This window comes from Pygoscelis adeliae, unplaced genomic scaffold, assembly GCF_000699105.1.
Source record: "Pygoscelis adeliae isolate BGI_AS28 unplaced genomic scaffold, ASM69910v1 Scaffold61, whole genome shotgun sequence".
Lineage (NCBI taxonomy): Eukaryota > Metazoa > Chordata > Aves > Sphenisciformes > Spheniscidae > Pygoscelis > Pygoscelis adeliae.
Window position 1 is genome coordinate 1170053 of NW_008824010.1, and position 21157 is coordinate 1191209.

The 21157-nt window shown below is 44.4% G+C and overlaps 1 protein-coding gene across 1 annotated transcript in view; it reads right to left on the reverse strand.

Annotated features, from left to right (window-relative positions):
* Positions 1-386: 386 nt before the first annotated feature.
* The window catches only part of METRNL (meteorin, glial cell differentiation regulator-like), a 21710-nt gene continuing 939 nt past the window's right edge, over positions 387-21157 (reverse strand). Inside the window, exons 2-4 of the mRNA XM_009326451.1 lie at positions 18698-19086; positions 2087-2146; positions 387-1341 (exon numbers count right to left, since the gene is read on the reverse strand). Of these exons, the coding sequence (XP_009324726.1) occupies positions 1025-1341; positions 2087-2146; positions 18698-19086 (766 nt within the window). The 3' untranslated portion in view covers positions 387-1024. The remainder of the gene's footprint in view (positions 1342-2086; positions 2147-18697; positions 19087-21157) is intronic.

Here is a 21157-nt window from a genome sequence, read left to right on the forward strand (position 1 = left end):
CCTGGGCCTGGCCCCTGGGACTCGCAGGCAGGCATGAACGTCCGCCTCGCGCCGAGCTACCAGCCAGCACAATTAACAGCTTCAAGCTAAACACGAAGGGGCAGCCTGCTCCTTGGAGCCATTCCCAAAATAACCCCATAGGCATCAGAGAGAAGAACACTTAGAGCCCTGCCTGGACACGTGTCTAAAAATCTCCAAAAATAGCTCCCGCTTCCCCTTTGAAAAACACTGCGGTTCCCAATGCCTCACAGGAACTCTGTTTCTGCTCAGAGAAGCCACAAAATAAGTGCGCAGCCCAGAATTGATCTATGAGCACATCTGGACTAGCCAAGATCGGCCTTACGGAGAAGAAAAAAAATAAAGATTTTAAATAGCATGTGTCAAATCCAGGGACCTTTATTTCTCTGGAATGGAAAGAATTTGCCAGCCCAGACAAAAAATTGCAGGTGGCGACTGTACATTCTTTCAAATAAAAAAAAAAAAAAAAACCACACACACACGAGTTTGGCTCCATAAATTTCTGTCATATGAAACAACTTTGAATTGTACACCAAGCTTTTTACAAAGCATCAATGTTAAGATGTTTTACCGTGCTCTATCACATTCTCGGCCATTTATACAGAATACGCCATACCAAATGCTACATCAGCTTAAGACATTTTTAAAAATTAGTATTAAAAAGATACAAAGGCATGTTGGCTTTCATTTGGGTTTTTTATTAAGACATGGGAGTTTTCTTTCTTGTTCTCCTAAGGAAGTCACTAGAAAAATATAATAACTTAATTCATAAGGACAAGATTGGTTAAAAATCCAGCCTTGCTTGCTTGGCAGCCTTCTGAGCTCGTACCTCTGTTGCTTCCATTAGTCTAACAGCACCGCAGGCCGCAGACGTGTCCTGCGAGGCCTCAGCCTGCACTCGAGATCTGTCCATGCTCTCAGTTACCGTTTTGTTCAGAATTTTCACCACGGCCAGGAAATATTCCCGGCCAAACGCTGAAAGCGATCTTCAGCCAGACAGGGGATTTCAATCGGGGCCAATTTCGCATGGGTTTAGCCCTTTGTCTTTTGCCTCTTTGTACATCCTTTGGAAGTCTTTAAAACGAGGGGCACAGCCTAACCTGGCCTCCCCAAAGTGCATGCGTCCTGTGAAAAGGAAGTCTCCATCTCCTGGTTTCACCCCACACTCCAGCAGGGTCTTTATTTGTCCTCGCCAGTTCCCACTCTCCCCCGTGAGCTGAAAGACTTTGCTCTTCTGCCTGTAGAGTTTGTTGACACCGACATGAATTATGGATTCTTGCTCTTCTGCCTGATTCGTTACATCTTGAATGGAGCCTCTGATCACTGGAAACAGAAAAAGGACGTAAGGAAGAGTTACCCAAAACCCTTCTGGAAGACCCGGCTCCAAACTCAGCCCCATGCAACCAGGCCGTTCAAGGGAAACCGATTTCGCTACAGCAGCCCCAGTTTTGGTCCTTTGTTATTTTTAGAGTGAAGTTTACATCAGTAACCTCCAGCATATATTTGTATTTCTTACAGTTTATATTTGTAACCAATATATGTGGGTGTCCAGCAAAGGGCACCCACATACTAAATATAAGCACAAAAATAATTACATCAGAAAAATAGCATCAATCATGATAGAGAGTTCTAACAAGAAGATACATGCTCAATGCTCCCTGACAACATACTTTCTGTTCTTCAGCCATTACAGATACCAGCTAATATTAATTTCCCCTTTAAAAAGGGAAGCACGGAGAATTATTCAAACTTTTGGTCTTTTGTCAACAGTCCATTTTAGGGCGGCAAGTAAAGGCCTCTCCTAGAGGCACCCAAGTCTTTGAACTTCTACTTCCATTGTGGTCGCTGGGTCATTCTCTGTCCACCCTGGGGAAGTGCCAGCTGGGCACACAGTTTTGAGGTCCTTCACACCACGTCCTCCTCCCTCTCCCATGCAACACAGGCCCTTTAGACCACCTTTACTGCTGGTGGAAGTTGCCAAAGGTAAGTAGATGTCCATCAGCATTTATGGATGTCACATTCAAGTGAGCCACCCGGGGGAGAAGGGAGCGGGGAAGCGACAACTCACCAAAATCACTAGTGCAGACAGCCAAGAGGACCTCTGTGTCACTGCATGGTCGGCAGGGAGCTGGAGAGAAAGGGTCAGAATTAGCAAAGGACTAGACGATGGTAAATAAATAAACCAGTATTTAAATTAACCAAAACCGGGACACACACATGCACACACACACACGACACGGGGACAAGTGGTCCAAAGACCTGTCAGGCATCAATAACGCTACAAGAAATGGAGGCTAACCCCTAACCCCCATGAGATTTTTGTACTTAAGTAGGAATATGGATCTCTTTAACGCTCCTGCTGGGATATATTATCTAGCAAACACCCCACACACTCACTGTGCTTATGCAAAATATGTTTTGATACTGGGTGCATTTGCAGCATGCTCTGCTGTAAATTCAAAGCTCCCGAAAAGGCTTTGAAGATCACGTGCCTTTTAAACTCTGATGGCAAAGCTTCTTTCTTACAATTTCTATCAAGCGTTGTTGGGCTATTTCACAAGCCATTTAGTCTATCACCACATCAAAGATCCAGGAGGTTAGAGAGTGGGGGAGGCAAAGAGGGGAGGAAAAAAACCCCAGCGCATGTGTTTGAGGGCGTCGAGGCAAAGCGGAAACGCGAGGCCGTATCTGTTAGAGCTCAAGCAGCACAAGACCATTTCCTGTACTGCTGGAAACATTTGGGTATCTGCACTAATCTAATCAGTGCAAGAATGTGGCCCCTCTTTGTACTCAGCCAGATATTTCTGAGAAGGTACTGTAGTTGCACTACAGATGTTTCTATAATACCCTGTTGAGTTCAGGAATTTGCTTACTATCAGGGTCTGCCCTGCCCAGCGATGCTAATTAAGTCTGTCCACTGGCGGCCCAAGGATCAGAGCCCATGTCTTTCACTTGATGTCATCTTGAAGCGGCACTTACACATCAGTCAGGAAAATGAAAACCCATCAAGCGTGCTGCTCTGCCTGGATTAGCACAGGCAAAGACGACAGCAAAGCAGGGCTCACACTGGAGACGAGGCAAAGCACTGGAACTACAGATTATTTCATCACGCAGTCCACGATCAAACCCCAAGCTGAAGCTACCCCACTTCTCCCCACCCCAAAAAAATTTAGGTTTTGAACCTCAACATCTGAAAACACTTAGTTACCAGATTACCAAATAGTAACACCCTTCCTCTCACCTCTGCCCGCTTCCCGGAGAAGTTTATCCATTGCACTAAGTAGTAGATTTAAACTAGTCTAAACAACCTGTAGCTGGTGCCTATGACACTCAGCTATTAGCCTTCCTCTGTTAGACAGCACAAGCCATTCTTTAACGTAAGACATGGCAAATCTCTTATTTTTTCCAAGGTCCCAGAAACGCAGTGATCCAGAAAGAAGGATTATTGAACCAAATCCACCAGATTTGCTCCAGTCAGATGATTAATACACAGTGTAACACGCTGTTTAATAGGATTAAAGAGAATGTAAAATGCGCATTTCTGGGCAGGGATATTTGAAGGAATAATTCAAGAAGGTTAAAAAGCTCCAAAAGAAGAGACAAGGAATAGGCAAATAGTTTTGTTAAAGCATCTGGATCAATTGGGCATTTCTATGTAGTCAAGTCTGAATGGCTCCAGGGCCTTTAGAAACAAGTCAGCCTTCACTGCCCTTCTTTCCCCCACATACCATTTCAGCTCTCTTTTTTGGAAAAGTTTGGAAACTGTTTAATATAATGAGAAATACAGAGCCAGACAAAGCCCGGACACAATTGGAGTACTATAATAAATTCAGTCTAAAGATATTTTCATTTTTAGACTCAAGAGATTTTGATTAGTGGCTAGACCAAACATCCAAGTTTCATCTGACAGAGAAAATTATATTAGTCACGTAACATCCTACTATGGAGTTGTTTCATTCATGGCACCTATCAAATTCATCCAGGGCAAATGTCCCTCTTCCCCAGCCTCCCTCTGCCCAAATCAGGACCTGAGTTAGATCAACCAAATGGAGGGAACCTGCAAACCTGAGCGAATCCTACAGCATTTTCACATGGACAGAAGCTCTAAAACAAAGCACAGCTGATGGACATCCTCAAAATCCACAGCTGGATTTCAGACACTGGATTTCAGATATTTTGTTCTGCAAAGATCTAATAATAAAAAGGCATCTTGGCCTTTTTAAGTCTGAGTGAAAACAGTCTTGGTTTAGACCAGACATCTCTGTAGTTTGTCCAACCCAATGGAAAACTGAAAAAACCAAAATGACTAAGTCATTTTTGTTCTCAAAAGGAGTGCAACACAAGCAACAGCATTAAAGATGAAAACCAAAATACTTTAAAAGTGGTTCCTTCCATTTAAATAGACTGACACTATAATAAATCAAATGAACAAATCTCCACGTATACACGGAACCAAATCATTTTAATTGTGGACTCTAGGCAAAATCCTGCATCCTTTTTAAATGCAAAAGGAAATTAAAAGTGCTCAGCATTGCTCACACTAGACCATTACCTAAAAGCTACTTCAGATCCATGCTGACTCACAGCAGTTTGGTGGCATGTAAGCTTATTTAACAACCATTTACCACCACCCATCACTGCAATACCAGACATATGAAGCACAGAAATCCTCTTCTGTGGAACAACTCCCACATCTGCATTCACAGAGTATCAAATATATCTTGCAAGGGGCAAAAACAAGGTATGCAAGCACAGATGGGAAAGCGAGTCGTGAAGGATTACTGCCGCGGTAAATGGACCATTAAAAAGCAAATAACATTCACTCGCTACAACCAAAGCTTCATTCCTACACAGCCTCATAAAAGAAACAAAATCCTTAGGAGGCGGCAATGCCTACACTTTCTTTTGAATCACAGCCATTAAGGAATCTGTGTGTTTATTCCGCAAGTTAGTGATTTTAGCTGCAGTTCAGCACTTATTCACCCTGGGATCAGGCAGCAGGTGTTTTCCTCCATCAGTAGGCCAAAACGAGACACACACCTCAGGCTAAAATGGGAAGCATCCTTATAACTAAAAAAAGAAAACCAAAAAAAGCACTTCGCTCATGCACAGCAGGTGAAGATGTTCATTTTCTGGGGATATGGGACCAGTTACTAAACAAGACGGCTGTGTTTGCCGGATGTCTGACTCCCTGGGGATGTCTCAAGGGCTGCCCAGGTTCTCGCGTCCAAAAGCAAGTCCATGACCTTGCAACAACAACATCATCAACGTCAGCTGCTCTAATTCCTTTAAACTCGATAAGCCAAAGAGCCTTAATTCATACAGCAGCAGGGGAAGGGTGGGGAAGGAGAAAAAAAAAAAAAAAGAGAGAAAAGCAATGTTTTATTGAAGCCCTCTAAAGCCCAGATGCCTATAACTCAACTCCACCGCCGGTGGCATAAAGCCTGCATTGTGCACATCGGCTGCCGATTCTCCTGGGAATGCCTTTGATGGATTTTGACAGTATCCTGACCTGAAGTAACCTGAGGCAGCCCTCTCCCTCCACCCCGCAGTCCAGTGCCTCCAAAGGCCTCTCTATTCACCTCCCCGCAGAGGGAGATGTAATTACATCATTCCTCACAAGCCAGCAGTCATGTCCCAGCTGCTTTGAGCGATTTGCCCTCTGAACCTGATGTTACCGAGGAGGATGTGGCGATACTAACAATAGACTGCACTTGTTGGCCAACAGCTTTGTCAAACACGTTGCTGGTCCTCTCCGCGGGGAGGCAGAAATGCTCAGAAAGAGAGAGTGACGGGCCCTGAGGAGATGCCATGAGCTCCAAAAGGTCCCCAGCTCAGCCAGCACCAGGGAGCTGAGCTGTCTAGAAAGGATCTCCTCCAATAGTGGGGATGGGTTTAACTGCACCTTTAGTGCTGCAGTTTAGCATGAGTCTCCTCTGCCTCGAGAGCTGTGGGAGGTGTTGCCGCCCTCTCTCAGCACACACAACTCCAGTCCTTCCTCCTTTGGTTTGCGACATTTCTACCATTCTATCTTCTGAAAATAGGAGATGGGGGTTATTTGAAGGGCCATCGTCATGGTTTAGGATGACAGCTCCCTGCAGGACACATTCAAAGTGAGACATGCTGGCTCTGGCTGCAGGCGTTGCAGAAACCACATGAATGGGCCTGATTTTCTTCTGAAACATTTGTTTCAATAGCCACCCATGGGTCTGACTGACCTTACTTTACCCCAAAACCAGCTTCCAACCCATAAGTAAGAAGTCTCCTCTGTCTGTCCTGAATTTTCTCAACAAGCTCCACAACCTCATAGCTATCAAGAAGACTAGATGAACCAGGCTGCAGGTCTCCACACACTGTCCCAAAGCTCCACTTACTGAGCCCAAAAGACCTTCTCCATCCACCCTACGTCTCTGGGTAGGCTCTGCTGAACATACATCACTGCTCCAGCAGCACGCACAGGAAGAGAGACACCCTTTAAGCAGAAGTGAAAATGTTTAACACAAAGTAATTGCAGAAAACCACTTTACCGAGGAATACCCTTTGGTTTTATTAAGAAGTTTGTATACGCGTGCGGTGTGGTAGAGGTGTGCATGGTGGGGGAGGGAAACATAGAGCTGGTTTATCTGCGCTTCCAGTTTCTGTGGCATACATCACCCACACGTTAGTACTTCTGAGCAATCCTTTGAAGAGCAATCAGACCTTTTAAGTAACAAAAACTACTGAGGAGGCCCAGGCAGGGCTGGAGCATTATTTTCTGTTAGTTCTAGGTTTAAATCTTTTGATTAAAACAAGTAGTCTTTTCTCTTGCATGCTCAGCAGAAGACATTCAAATGGGTCTTGTCACAGCCCAGGTTAATTTAAGCTAAGCCAGCCCGTACTGCAGCACCTCAACTCGTACCAGTGTGGGGCCACAGCAAACCCATCTCCTGGATGAAAGCGCTCAGCCTGACATCAGCATTAGCTCATATGGAACAAAAAAAACACACCCACACCCTTCAAATTCTTGCTGGCAGCTCTGTAATTGCAGCCATACTGGAAAGGGCATCATAGGATGAGTCTCCTTCCTGGAAACAGAGAGTACAGACTTCCGAGAGCAGATTATAAAAATAGAGATGTGGTTTCTCCAATGATGGTGCATTTCTCAGTCATTTTTCTGAGTCCTAAGTGGAAATGACTATGTCTCAACTGATTACTGGATCAGTGATTTAGTTGGGAGACAAGAGTTTACTGCAGACATCATATGAGCAAGAAAAAAAAAAAAATCTTGTCATGATCCTGCTTTAACTAGTTAAAAAGTAGAATAAATCCTTGTAGTTATTTCTTCCTAAGTTTGCCTAGGCTTCCTCTCTGAAGAGGCAACACTTCTGCCATGAAACAAACCTCTCACAGCTAATATCCCAAATAAAAAGACCTGCTACTTTGCAGTGGAGGTAGACAAGAATTTGACAACCACTTTGGTTTACCAGGCTTTGACTAATCATCTCCTTTCTAGATATACCTTCAACTTTCCTCACCACCTCAGAAAGCTCTTCCTGAGCAAGCCAAAATAACATTCAACCTCAAAACACTCACCACCCCCACAGCGAAACACCACCTAAACTACATCAATGCATCTGCACGTCAGTGCATCTCAAATTTAAAGTGAACATGCTAGCTGGGAGCTCAGGCCAGCAGAGCTGCATCCAGCACACCTGCATTTAACATAATACCTGCAGCCATGCAGAGAGGGAAAACGTGGCCAGATGACACAGAGCATCTCCGCAGCTGGGCTGGAAGTTACTGACACCCAGTCACAACACGCAGAGGAGCTCTCTCATCACTCTTTTGTTTTACAAGGTTTTCCTGTCTTTGGATGGGATAGGATTACACAGCTTTCTGCAAGCGCTGCACTTTTTCCAGCATGTCAGTAGGAAAACACCAAGTCAGGGAGCAAACATGAGAGCTGGACTTGCGCTACTCCCAGTCCCTTGGCTCAATAAGCCTCGGACACGGGATCTGAAGGGATTGTGCTTCTTCGATGAACAGAAGGTTAATGCAGTGAATAGCATACTGAGAGAGTTTAGTGCTCTTCTGAAGGCGGCAGAATTCATCCCCATATTTGCTAGAAAGTTAATCTGAGCCCCTGTGCTGAGCAGAAAAGGCAGCTCAGAACAAGGATCATGAGCAAAGACGCAAAACTCAAAGACTCCCTTCTTCTACAGCCAAAACACAGCCAAGATTTGGTACAGGACAAAATGGTGATTCAGCAGCTGGACCAAAATCATGATGCTGCGATGGACATCCTCCCCTGACTTCTTTACATGAAGCAGGGATATTGGTGATTTTACCTCTTCAGAGAAGCAAGTGTCAACTCCAGTTCCTTGCCTTAGCTCGTTTCTAACATTCAGTTCAACTTGCACATATGTACAAGTTTCCAGAAGTAACTTGGAAAATATAGACACTGGCCAAGAACAATTTAAACCTGCAAATAAGTTTAATGAAATGCAGACTTTCATATGCTGTGGCATGGATTGTGCCAAGAGAATTGAGTTAATACCACTTCCTTCCTGCAAAGAAAGAATAAAAAAAGCATATTGTAAACCTCACCATTAGAGATGTGATGACCTTTGTGTTCTGAGAAACGTTAAGACAAGAGACCATAAACCAGAAATTTATCTTTTCACAGAAATGTCTTCCAAGAGGGTATTAAAGTCCTTAAGTACCAAAGAAGTCTATTTATGTAAACAGTGTGAGGAAGAGATTTGGTACTAGGCAAGCTCCATTTGCAACAGCTTTCAAAATGAAACTTGGCTCAGCAGCTACAGAGCACGTAAGGATCCTCTGGGATTGCAGAGTCAATGCCTTTTGGCTGTTCCAAGATGCAGCACCCATTCTAACAAATGAGCTGAAAGGTCAGCTAGAAACACAAACAGCCATTTGTTTAAATTTTTTTTAAAAAGGAATGAAAAAAACCACAGAGCAGTTTTTATTCAAGCAGCATCAGACACTATTAAACTCCACCTCCAGGCCCATGCACGAGTTGCATCAACCCAGGCGAAATTCTGAGAAGTGTCAAATCTTCAAGACACTTCTTTCTGTCCCACCTCCTCTGGGCTGCTTATTGCTCCATCAGGAAGAAATAATGCCTGTCCCAAACACCGTCTCCCTTCCTTCCCTGCCTCCCCTCCTGCTGTATGCGGCCAACAGGCACAGCTCAGTCTCCATCGCTACCCCGACCCTCTCCACCCTCTTGATCCCAGGGCAGCGTTCAAAGAGCAGTGCTGGGCTTCGGGCTCCCACGCTGCCATGGCAAAACCTTAGTGCTGGGGTGGGCAGCGACGTAATGGTAACAGGATCAGTGCCAACTCCCAGCCGAGCTCCTACACTTACCCGTTGCATCACCAGCACTATAAAAATCCTCAGTTGCAGTCAAGCCTGCAATGTATCATGTCCAAAAAGCCCTACTCAGCAGATCAAATTTTCAGTTACATTCCTTCTGTCTGAATTGCAGCGGAAAAGAGAGAGCCCAGCAAACAAGAAGTGTCTCTGCAACTGTGCTAGTCTACATTTCTGTGCAAGCAGCATTTGTAATCATCTGCCATTTCTTTGCTTTCTCTCTCCCCCTTCCTAACTGCAATTAAAGAGGAAAGCAGGCAGAAAGGTAACTGCTGGGAATTCCTCCCACTGTATGTGTACAAGACACCAATATAAAGCCATAAAAATATATATCTATTTGTTTATCTCACAGAAAATACATCTCTCCTTCCTCGAACCTACCACTGCTGCCCAAGGAGAATTAGGAATGGGAAGCGCTGGGCAGGCGTGAGGACGGCCGAGTTGCTGGAAGTCAGAGAGGTGCCTCCAGACAGTTGAGGGACTCCTCTGGTCTCCTCCGACCTTGCAGCTGAGGAAGGGCTGGGGCAGGACCTTTCTCCTGGCTGCCCCACGAGAGCCCGCCAGCACAGGCAAGCTGCAGCATCGCATCTCCACGCTGCCCATCTACCGCCCAGCAGCACAGGACCACAGCAAATATTTCTACTGACTCAAAACCCACAAAGATTTAGGGCTGGGCTCATCCCCTTGAAAGTTCACTCAGAAAATATTTCTTTTTTCTTCTAAAGAAAATGTCATTCCAAAGCCTTGTAAAAGCACCCACTAACCAGATCTAGGAAAACATAGTTATAAAAAAGTTTTGATGTCTTGTTTGGTTTTGTCTCTGATAGCTAACAAAACACTCAGCTGAGATGTCATGCAGTGCTTGCAAGGCAGAAAATGAAAAAGTAAAGTGGTTTTTACCCCCGTGCCCTGGGGAAGCTGTGCAGCCAGGCGCATGGCTCCGGTGCCAGAGCTTCCCTCTGCCCCTGCCAGGGCTATAGGAGAGGCTGGAGCCAGCACCTACTACCAGGCTGGATACCTGCCAGGAACGCAAAGCCTTCCCTCCCTCCCTCCCCACAACCCTCCTCTTCAGTCCGCTCCATTAATGGCCTCTATGGAGCAGGGGAATAGAATTAAGTAACAAGTGGCTGGTTAAAGTTAAACCCTGAGAGTGGAGTAATGACAGATCAAAGATTAAGTGAGTCTTAAAAAAAAAAAAAAAAAAGAATAAGGAAAAAAAAAGTAGCATATGTGCACTCACATCCACACAGGTCCTTCTCCTTCCTGTTTCTAGAAATCAAATTCTTTTTGGTATGTGGGAGAGCTCTGAAGGAACAAGGCCAATTTTCATTTTAAAACCACATTTATTTGATCAGCCTATTCTTGCGGGGACTGTGAAAGGGCTGTATCTCACAGAGTGAGATGTTCAATGTTATAACATTGTTCAGTTAACCCCCAAAAAAGTTACTGAAGGTTTTCCATTTGTAACAGGAAAAGCTTTAAGATATATACAGCTTTTCTTACTTATCAGCACACATTTCTTTGTCATATTAAGATCATTCGCCAGTACTACATAAACCCGGACTTTTTCCTTCCCCCCCAAATTTCTCACATCCCCTTACACATAGATGAAGTTGGTGTAAAGCTACTAACAGTTCTGTTGGGGCAGAGGTGCATCCTATACAAACAGGAACGATCCTGGGGGAGTTAAGGCAATGGAAAGCCAGGCCAGGCTCCATGTGCATATCCCAGCACTAATGATCACGACAAGTCTCCCAGCAGCAGGGCTTCAATCCAGAAAGGACACGGGCAAACACCAGAGTTTATGTCTGTTGCAGGAGGCAATGCCCAAATCCCATATAGGAGTCAGAGCGGTGCAGAAAGATACCCGAGGAGGTACCCATACAACCCCCACACACACAAGAAAATCCTTCCACAAATTTGAATCAGCAGCAGAAGTTAATGCTGGATCAAAGCTGCGTGTCATATGGCGGCAGCTTTTTTGACCCAGTATGAAGCCTCCCAAGGTCAGATTTAACATATCACAGCTTTGGGTCCAACGTAGCTTCCAAGTATCCGTGCAATATTACAGTGTGTATTTTCTGGCTTCTACAGCAGATTAAGGTGAAAGAGATTTTCTGTCGTGCAAATCAAGGACCTAACACAGGAAAAATTTGCCCCATGTTTCAGTAAGTTTCTTATTCCTCAGGGAAGGTGGGGGGCGGGAAGAGGAATGCGGTTCCCCCGCCCTCCCATCCTTTCTTTAACTACAGCCTCAGGAATTAGCAAACTAAACAGTTTTGCAGAGCAAGCACAGAGCATTATTAAAGACTGCCAAGCAACTCTGTTGGATTGCAAATCTGTTTGTGGGACTATCTTCCGCAGTACATAAAGGTCAGAGCAAAGCAGAGCCCCAGCTGCCCGGACAATACACCTGACTGCTTATTGGTTTTGACTGCCCACTGAGTTGGGAAGTAAGCTAACGGCATTCATGGCCAGTCTAGCAAAAATAAGCTATTTTCTTACCCCCTCTCCCCTGCAGCTGTGTATTTATCATTGCAGCTCCATTGTCACCTCCTCTGCCCACTGCAAAACCAACCCCTGTCCTAGCAACATCAAAGGACAAGCAGAGCCAGAGGAGACTGCTGTCAAGCTCATTTTCTTGGGGGAAGGAGAGATTAAATTAGGGCATCCCTCCAATTTTGGTTTTTTTTTTTCAGTGAAGACTTCTCAGTTCAACATTTTTGACCTTATTGAGGCTCAGATCCCAAAAAAATCACCCTTGCTCCATTTAGGAACATAGAAGAGCATGTGTGTCCTCAAGCATCAGAACTGCACTTCGAAATCATTTCACACAGGAAGAAACCCAAAAACTTTGCTCTCAAACTCTCCCCCCAGTCAATCATTCCCTGCAAATCTGATCACTTTAGGCACATGAATAGTTAGAGCGGGTTTCTAGCTCCTCAAAATTAATCCCACTCCAGGCTCTGTTATACAGCAGCCAGCCTGACCAATTTAGATGTTGACCCATGACACCCAGTTCAGTGATATGCTCTCAAAAACTAGCTTAAAATGTGCTTTTTCAAATACATATAGGGTTAGGGAATACTGTTTACTCTTTCATAAAAAGTTAGTTTGTGTCTAGTTTTGTATCATCGTTTCCTACAGGAAAAGACATGAAAGTTAGGACGGAAGACCTTCCTCCAAGGAGGGTGAGCACACAAAAAAACTATTCAGAAAATAATGTATCCTAAAGCAGGAGTGTCAAAATGGTCCCTTATAAAGCAAATAATTGAAGTGTATTTTGAACAGCTGCGTTAAAGGCTGTTTTCTGGTGGTCTTAAAACTAGGTGCTGACCTTTTAGAGAATGAAAAAGCATATAAAACATCAGCAAACCTTTAGCTGCGCTGGTGAGCCTACCTTACGTGCCACCCCAACAACGTATACTCAGATTTATAGAACAGATCCCTTGACTTTGCTTTGCTGCTCGTTATGCATTTCACCAGCAAATCCTGGTGGGAGGAGTGTGATATCAATTCTGTTCCTCTGTGCAAATCAAACCAGACCACACTCAGATTTGCTTTTTTCCCCTAACACAGCTTAACCCCAAGAGGTGTGAGAGTTTTATCCTGTGCAGAAAACTGGGGGGGAAGACAAAGCAAGCCATTTTTCTCATCTCATGGGGAGTATTGGAATATACACCCCTGCCAACCCTGCAGCACACAGCGGTGCTCCCACCCCTGCCACATAGCGCGGTGCCAACATCTCGGATGGCCACAATGACTCAAGCAGAACCTGTGCTAAGCATAAAGGTCGCGGGGACTTTCAATTTAAGTGTGCCAAGTGCCTCTTTCCATCACCTCTTCTGCTAACGGCGGCAATGAGCACAGCAAGGACCAGCCACAATTTCCATATTGCGAATACCTTGGCGGAGAGCGGGCACACCAGCCGCAGCTTCCTGCTCACCGGCCTCTGGGACAAAAAGCCAGAATGTTTCCACTCCGGCAAGAAGTGAAAAATACACCAGCACATCTGCTGCTTCAGGCTACAAAGCTTAGCAGTGCGTTCAGCCTCCAAGAAAGGAAAAAAAATTGGATATTTGGGAGCAACTAGAGGAAAGCATGAGATTAGGAGCCTACGAGCTGCAACGACAACAGCGCTCTGGGAGAGTACATGCAGAGATATGGCAGACTGGTGCCCCACCTCTGCCAATCCCAAACTGCATTAAAGATCAAAAGTTAAGAGGGGTGGTTCAAAAAGCCATTTCTCAGTAGAAACACTGGCATAGCCCAAATACTTACGAGCTTTCTTAATTTCCAATCTGTTTTCTCAGGCCAGTGAATTAACAGCATACAGGAAATAGCTGAATACTGTTCTTAATTAGTTAACTGGATTTATCCAGTTTTGCCTTGTTTTTCAGATACCCACTTGAGTGCTGTACCTCCTATCTATTAATATTCTCAGCCAGGTACCCCGCATTAATAAAGAAAACATATAAAACAGTTACTAGAACCTGCACTAAGTCGGTAGATGCCATCAAGATAAAGGGACATTTTTGTTAAAGTTTGACTTCTTTACTACACAAAAGCGGGTGGGTAATGAAAGGGCTTTCAATTTACCTCCTGAGCTCTAACAATCAAATTACAGATATCCCAATGAGTGTGCAATGGGAAAAGCAAACTACACAACTTACATAAAGCTGGATCCAGAGCTTGGATGCAACACTCTTGAAACAGACTTTAGGTAACAAAATAAAGGTCTTGGGGTGGGGGGGAAGAGGATTGACCTTCCTCTCCAAAACGTTTGGTCAAACCTACAGATTCTTGTTTCAGACCAGTTGAGCAGGAGCTGAAGAACTTAAAAAGCAGACGACTATCAGGGGACCTTCACACTTTTCATAGGAATTTAATCCAAGCAGCTTGCTGCGGTGCAAGGCAGACCTAGACCAGGCACACGCTCCACTACAGCTGAGAAGCTCATGTGGGTCATCACCTTCAGAAAACTTCTAGGAACTACATAGCCAAACAACACTTTTGCCAAAACCTCCATCTACTTGCCAGTATAGGCATTATAGCAGAGACCCACAGTATTTTGTTCCAGCACAGGCAGAAAAGATTAGAATCAACCGAATTCAACAACCTAAACAAGTTCTGCTGCTTCTCAAATGGCCTCGGGCCAAAATGTCACAGTGCCTCAATTCTTTAGCTGGGCAAACACCAAGGCTTCAGAGCCTTACTGCAAGCAGGAGCTGAAGTTAACAGACCATCGGTGTGGATGGGAATTATATAGGGCTCCAATCCAAAACCTAATCTGAAATCAAAAGCACTTTCAGTCACCCATCGCTTTGGCTATCAAGAGGAGAATGCACCCATCAAGATGCCTGAATTGTCAAGTTCACCCTTCTTAGGGACTACTGATATAAAATGGTGACAAGAGCTGTAGCATGCTTGCCTTCACTCCTCTTCCCAGCTTAAGAAACTACAAACCCCCAGAAATGCACTTTTTTGCTGGTTACTATCACAGTAAAAACCATCCCACACCAAATTTCAGCAATCTGAATTAAAACCTATCTGTATACTACAAATACTTCCTACAGTTGGGGAAGCCTTAAAAGAATGTGGTAAGGCAGACTCAGAGACAAGAAAAGGGTTAAACCCCCAAAATCTGGAAAATTTTAAGACTGCACTGTGTCATTCAACCTTCCCGAGAAAAGGGCAAGGCCAATTCAGAACCTGTCTATGTTTTCTACTGAATTATTTGCTAAGACTCTGATTAAGTGGGAAAGAATGACTGTAAACTAATAAAACTTGAGGTTTTATAATTAAACCACAGGCACCCTGCCAAGCATTGCTGATTTGTTGATGCACCCTGCAATGTCAGGACTCTGAGGACACAACAGATCATTAAAGTATTAAACAGATGACACATACTCTTTAATCAGAGCTGGGATGCCAGGTTAGGAAGAAAGAGTAAACTCAAGGGCAGAGTACAAGAATTATCACCAGGAAACAAACACACTGTTTAGTAGAGTCGAGAGAAGTTGTTAGCGAGTAGTTATTGCACAAGGAAAAGGCTGGATTGCTGAGCCCCACACCTGGGTCTTTTATGATAGCCATCTCCCCCACTCTGCAGTCGTAAGAAAATAATGCAGTATTTGTGATTTTCCGTCCTTTGCCATCAGATGAAGTGCTGCAGCGTTAAGCAAGACCAGGAAGTGCGCAAGCCTCCTCTGCCCAGCTCTGCCAGCACATCTCAGCCCCCATCTGCAACAGCATCGCACGTCTTTGTCATCTCTTCACACGTACTGCCAGCTCTGCTGAACGCCGTCAAACTGCAACTAAGAGATGAGCAGGCTCGTTTTTCCAGTGTGCAACAGCCAAAACACTGTAAGCCACATTTGTAACCAAGGGACAGAAGTATGCTTGGAAAGAAACGCAGAACCTTAAATCCAGTTTTCAGCTCCTTAAGGTCAGCACTTGCCTCTGGCTTGAGCCTCCTCTCCGATGAAGAAGCCACCAGTGATTTCAGTCAACTGATTGTAAACTTCCTCTCCAAATGAACAGCTCAGCAAAGGGCATTCACTTGGAGGTTTCACAGAAAAACTAGAAGCAGCTCCAGAAGAAAGGAGGTCCACGAACTGCAAAGAGCCCCAAATATATTGCTCTATAGAAGCCTCACAAGGCAGCTATTTGGCAGTTTCCCCAGACATATAGATATTTATAGGAGAATAAAAGCGCTCATCTGACTGAGTAGTGGAAAGAGTCATGTATGGCATTTTCATCGTGTTTTCACCCCCCACCGCTCCTCCCCAGAGTCTGGGGATCCAAAAACAGGCAAGAGAAATAATTTAAAATACAATAGAGATCTCTAGTTTGCCCTGAAGGCTCTGCTGATGAACTATTAAAGAGCTGCTTCTGTCCAAACAAGACACTTGGAGCGTGAAGCAGATAGCCTACCACATTGTTTTGTAAGACAGCACTGAAATTCAACCAGTGTCTGTTTACAGCTGAAAATACAGCAGTCACAGAAAAAGTGATTTAATATGCCTATCAAAGAGGAAGGCTGTAATTGGATTCAGTCCTCAGTTTGACTTCTGAAAGCCTCTGAAGAAGACTCCCATCAGCTTTAAAAATCTCCAAGATTTTATGTGGAACGAAGAGCAATTAGTTCTAAAAACACAGCAGTTTGTGCCAGCTTGTGATGTTAAGTATGCCAGCAGCGAATCCTCTCGATTTTAGCAAACTTTGGGAGAAACTGTATCTATGTGCAAACTAAAGACAGCAGCGATAAGCAGTATTTCTCGCATATTATTTCACTATATGCAAAAGCAATTTCAACTTTTATTGGAAAAAAAAATAATATAGGACTTTTCTTGGTAAGTGTAAGTGACTTATCACTAGCCTGCCTGTGGCTCCATCCTGCCAGCCTGTCAAAGAAAGAAGCACTGAATCTGGGAACATTCTCCAAATAACTGATTAAACAATGTATTTAATGTCTTCTGCAATGGAATTTTACTACATAGCTAACATTCTGTACAGCATATTCATCTTTGCAGAAATTATCTTACTGGGAAAACAGCTCTGCAGCAAATACCCTACTTCTTTTGCAGCACTTGTAAAATGTAGGGGCAGAGAAGTCTTAAAATGCAGAACCCTCGATATTAAGCTACAAGTTGCATACACGGCAAGAGTAAAGAAGGCAACTTCAATATATTTGTGATTATAGTTTTTTTGTTTTAATGGCAAACACGCCATCTATCAGTTCTTGGGGTTACTGCATTAGCCCTCAGCCAACTACCGTCTTGCTGAGTTAAGAACTGTTCATCTCAGTCCAGCTAAGAGCTGTACAAAAAAAAAGCCACATCTGAATTGGTGTGCCAACATCTATACGCTAGCAGGGCGGCAAGTATGCACAAATACACAAACATATAAATCCAGGAGTCCTGTTGTGGAAGGACAGCAGGGGAGGGGAGAGGATGGGGCTCAAGTTCTGCAGTCACTCATCCCAAAAAGGACGAGGGATGCAATGCCTAGAAAATACAGCTGTAGTTTAATTAGCCACACCACCGCTTATCAAGTAGCATCTCAGGCAAAGCATGTGGCATCACTACCGCAGAATCTAGACAGCCTACATACGGCATCTTAGGCTCACCTTACATCGGGTTTTACCCTGGGCCGAGTCATCTCAAGTGTGCCGTGAGGACTCTTCCCTGCTGCGGGGCTGCCTTTGCTCCCTACCATTTCAAAAAGAGAAATCTGGTTGCCACCATGACCTCCCCGCTTAAAATACCTAAACCTTGAAACCTCCCCAGTCATTTGGGACAAACTACCCTAGATCTGCTATTCCTCAGGCTATTCTGGAAATCTCCCCTCCTTGGTTTTGGGGATAAAAGCTAGAGGCAATTCTGAAGGGAGGAGATGCAGGAACGAGATACCGCCTATCTAAAGAGAACTTCCCCTTCCCGCCCCCCCCATCCTCCACAAATGCTAGTTATTCTTCATCTCAAACTGTCTAATTGATTAGCATAATTAGGTTACACCTAGAGCTATTGTTCCCAAATGGTATTTAGCTTGCTATTTAGTATCGGACTTTACAGGCTTGTAAGCTCTTTCAGTTTGTCCACTCCCCCTTCCTACAAGTTTTTTGTTGGTGTAAAACTCCTCCCTACAAAATTTGCTTTCCATAATGGTTGAGAGAGAAGACAACACCGGCACTGTAAAAGTATTGTCACGCTGTTGAAGAGCTCTGCCATGGCACAGTAATGCTCAAGAGAGTGTAACAGGCAGAGCTGAGGAAGAAACACACCATTTTCCTTGTTCAAAAAAAAAAAAAAGAGGCAATAATTAGGTCAGCAAGTAGCAGTAGTTGCAAAGAAAAAAAAAAAACACCACGGAAAAGGAGTTCCTCCTTGTTTAAATGTTTATTATTCAAAACATGCAGCGGGGTCTTAAAAACTGAGTAAAAAAGTAGTTAGAAAACTGTTACAGCAAGGCTCGGAAGCCCAGTTCACGCTGGAGTTCACTGCACGGTAAAGCCAGCTCCTGTGATTCACCCCACGCCTGCAAGGGGAGAATGGTTCACAGTGTAGTCCTTAACAAATCATTTGGAATTCAGCCTATGCTACCAGCTTCCAAAAAACAACAACAACAACAACACAAAAAAAACAGAAAAAAAAAATCAATTCTTCCGCAATAGCCTGTTTATAAAACATGTCCTTAAAAGCACATGAAATTCAGACCCAACCACTCTCCCACTCACTCACTCTGCCATCTGTTATGCATCCAACACAGCACATGAAAATATGACCAATATCCCAGAACTCACCAGAAACTGTGTGCAAATCAGATGCTATCCCCTTGTTCATCAATTCGTACTGGAAGCCTGTAATCTTCCTGCTAATGTCCTGCTGAGGAGTGGCCTCAATAAACAGGCCCCCCTGATCATAGCCAAAGCAATATACTTTACTGGGGCTGCGATCTCCATCTCGGACCAAGAGTTTCAGTTCTCCAGTTTTTTCCAAATAAATATTTGCTCCTGCAGAGTCCTTGAAGGGCTTTATGCAAACAGTCAAATGTTTGTAAGAGGCAGGTGAAGTATTGGGTCGCAGGTTGACTATGAGTGCTCCCGTGGGATACATCCACTCTATTGACCCTTCAGAACAGCGGAGGTAGACCTGTTCAACATCCTTCTTGTGAGACTCGTGAGTTAAGCCACTGGGGGAAGAAAGAAAGAGAAAGTTAGAGAAATGACAGAGCTAGTAACCTGACTGTCATAACCTCAAACCTTCAAAGACCCACATCAACAAACGCAGGAAATCTATGACAGTGTTGAGCATATGCTGAGCCCATCCAGCTCAGCAGCAGCCAGAAGCGCTTGTCTCTTGCAAGACTGCAACGTTAATGTAATGGGACAATTTTAAATCATCTCCCAAAAGAAAAAGTCAAACCACTAGTAATTGACTTCAAAATTAAATAGGATATAAGCACATGATCAAAAGCTATTAAATTACTACAGCCTCAGTTACTGCCCATCAGCTGAGCTGTGGCAAATGACTTGGCGCATACTAAGTAAAACACGTACGCTTGAGCTCCCTTCCTGGTGGCTTAAACCAGCACGTTCTCCAGCCTTGCAGACCAGACTCCACCTTTTGCCGAGTACTTTGTTCCCCTTCCAAGTCTATATTCCCAGTGGATCTGAAACTGGGAGGGATGCCAAGCTCACCCTGTGAACTGGAGCAAAGGGATGTTCTGGGTGCTAGTGATACCCTCTGCCACAGCTGGGCAGCCCCAACCTCCAAATTGAGAGGTAGGGAGAGGAGAGAAGACACTACGCTCTCCAGTCATAGCTGGGGAAGCATTGAACTATGCTGCTTTCTTCGGTATGTGTACCGTGTTCCCCCACTTCTCCCCAGTATGAGGGTTTAAGCTTAGCTTAGCACTGTACTACCCAGCTCCGATGGGCTACGAGCAGACACACAGCTACGGGTGTTCAGCAGAAAAGAGAACACGTGGGCCAGTTACTACCACTGGGGCATAGGGCCACCGCTGGTCCTGCGTCCTTACCCAACACCATGGCAAAAAATTAACACCCCAACAGTCATTTCAAGAGCTGGTGACCAGCGAGACGGGACAGGAGAGCAACACGGGGATCCCAGGGCCAATTGCTAGTGAAAGGAGAGCAAACTGCCATGCTTAAGCAGGATGACTAGCAAACCCCAAGGACTTGCTTGCCCACAGCCTAAACTGTGGACAGTTCTAAACAACCCTTGCTGCCTGTCACTGATGCTGGACCAACCCCACAGGTTCTTTACCCAGAGCGACTCAAAGCACTAATATGACACTGCATGCTGTAGGCACTCCAGTCAAAAGAAAAAGTTGTGGGAAGCCTGGTTTATTGGTTACAGTATTTGGGCCATTAGGCAAAAATCCTTTGGTCCCACTCCCTCTCCTGTCACAAATGTATTATGCGAGTATGAGCAAATCACGTCACCACCAAGCTTGTTTCTCCTCCTACGCTTTGCGTACCTAGTTACCAAACATAAGCATCTTTTATTCTGTGCCTGTAGAGCACCACCCAAAATGAGACCCTTCAACACAGCTCATGGGTCTGCTTTGCAGTACTTTAGAGAAGCTTCACAACACTCCCACTTGCAGGCAGATGAACCAAGACGGGGAAAAAAATTAAAAGTATTAAATGACTTGTCTGAGGTTACACAGGAAATCTGTGGCAAAGAACATATTTTAGCATAGTGCAAATAACAAGCTCTGGTTTCTCAACAGAAACCTCCAAATATACAGTTCCCCATCCCAAAGATATATTCAGGTGCTGAACAGGGTTTAAATTCAAGTCAGCATTTAGAAAATAATAAGAAGCCATGGGTAAAAGAAGGGAAAAAAAACCCATATGGTTTGCATTTACTGTTGACGTGACTCATTATTGTGAGCGTCAGTGTGACCCACTTGATAGAGGTTACATGAGGAAGCTCAGGAAAAAAAAAGTCATATTTAATAACAATAGTGCCTGCAAACATGTGCTTTTGAATAATCTTGAAAGCCACATCAAGAACGCAGATGAGGAGAAAAGAGGGACAGGTTTTTGACCTTTAGTCTCTTGCCCTCAAATTCAGTAGTACTTAACACATTCAGGAAACTTAACTTGCAATGGGATATTTCAAGTTGACTGTAAATCCACATCTGGTCCACAAAATCAGTTTTCACCACAGCATGCACATGATGCCACTCAACAGAAAACACAGAAGTCTGTTTATGTGCAAGCAGTGAATAA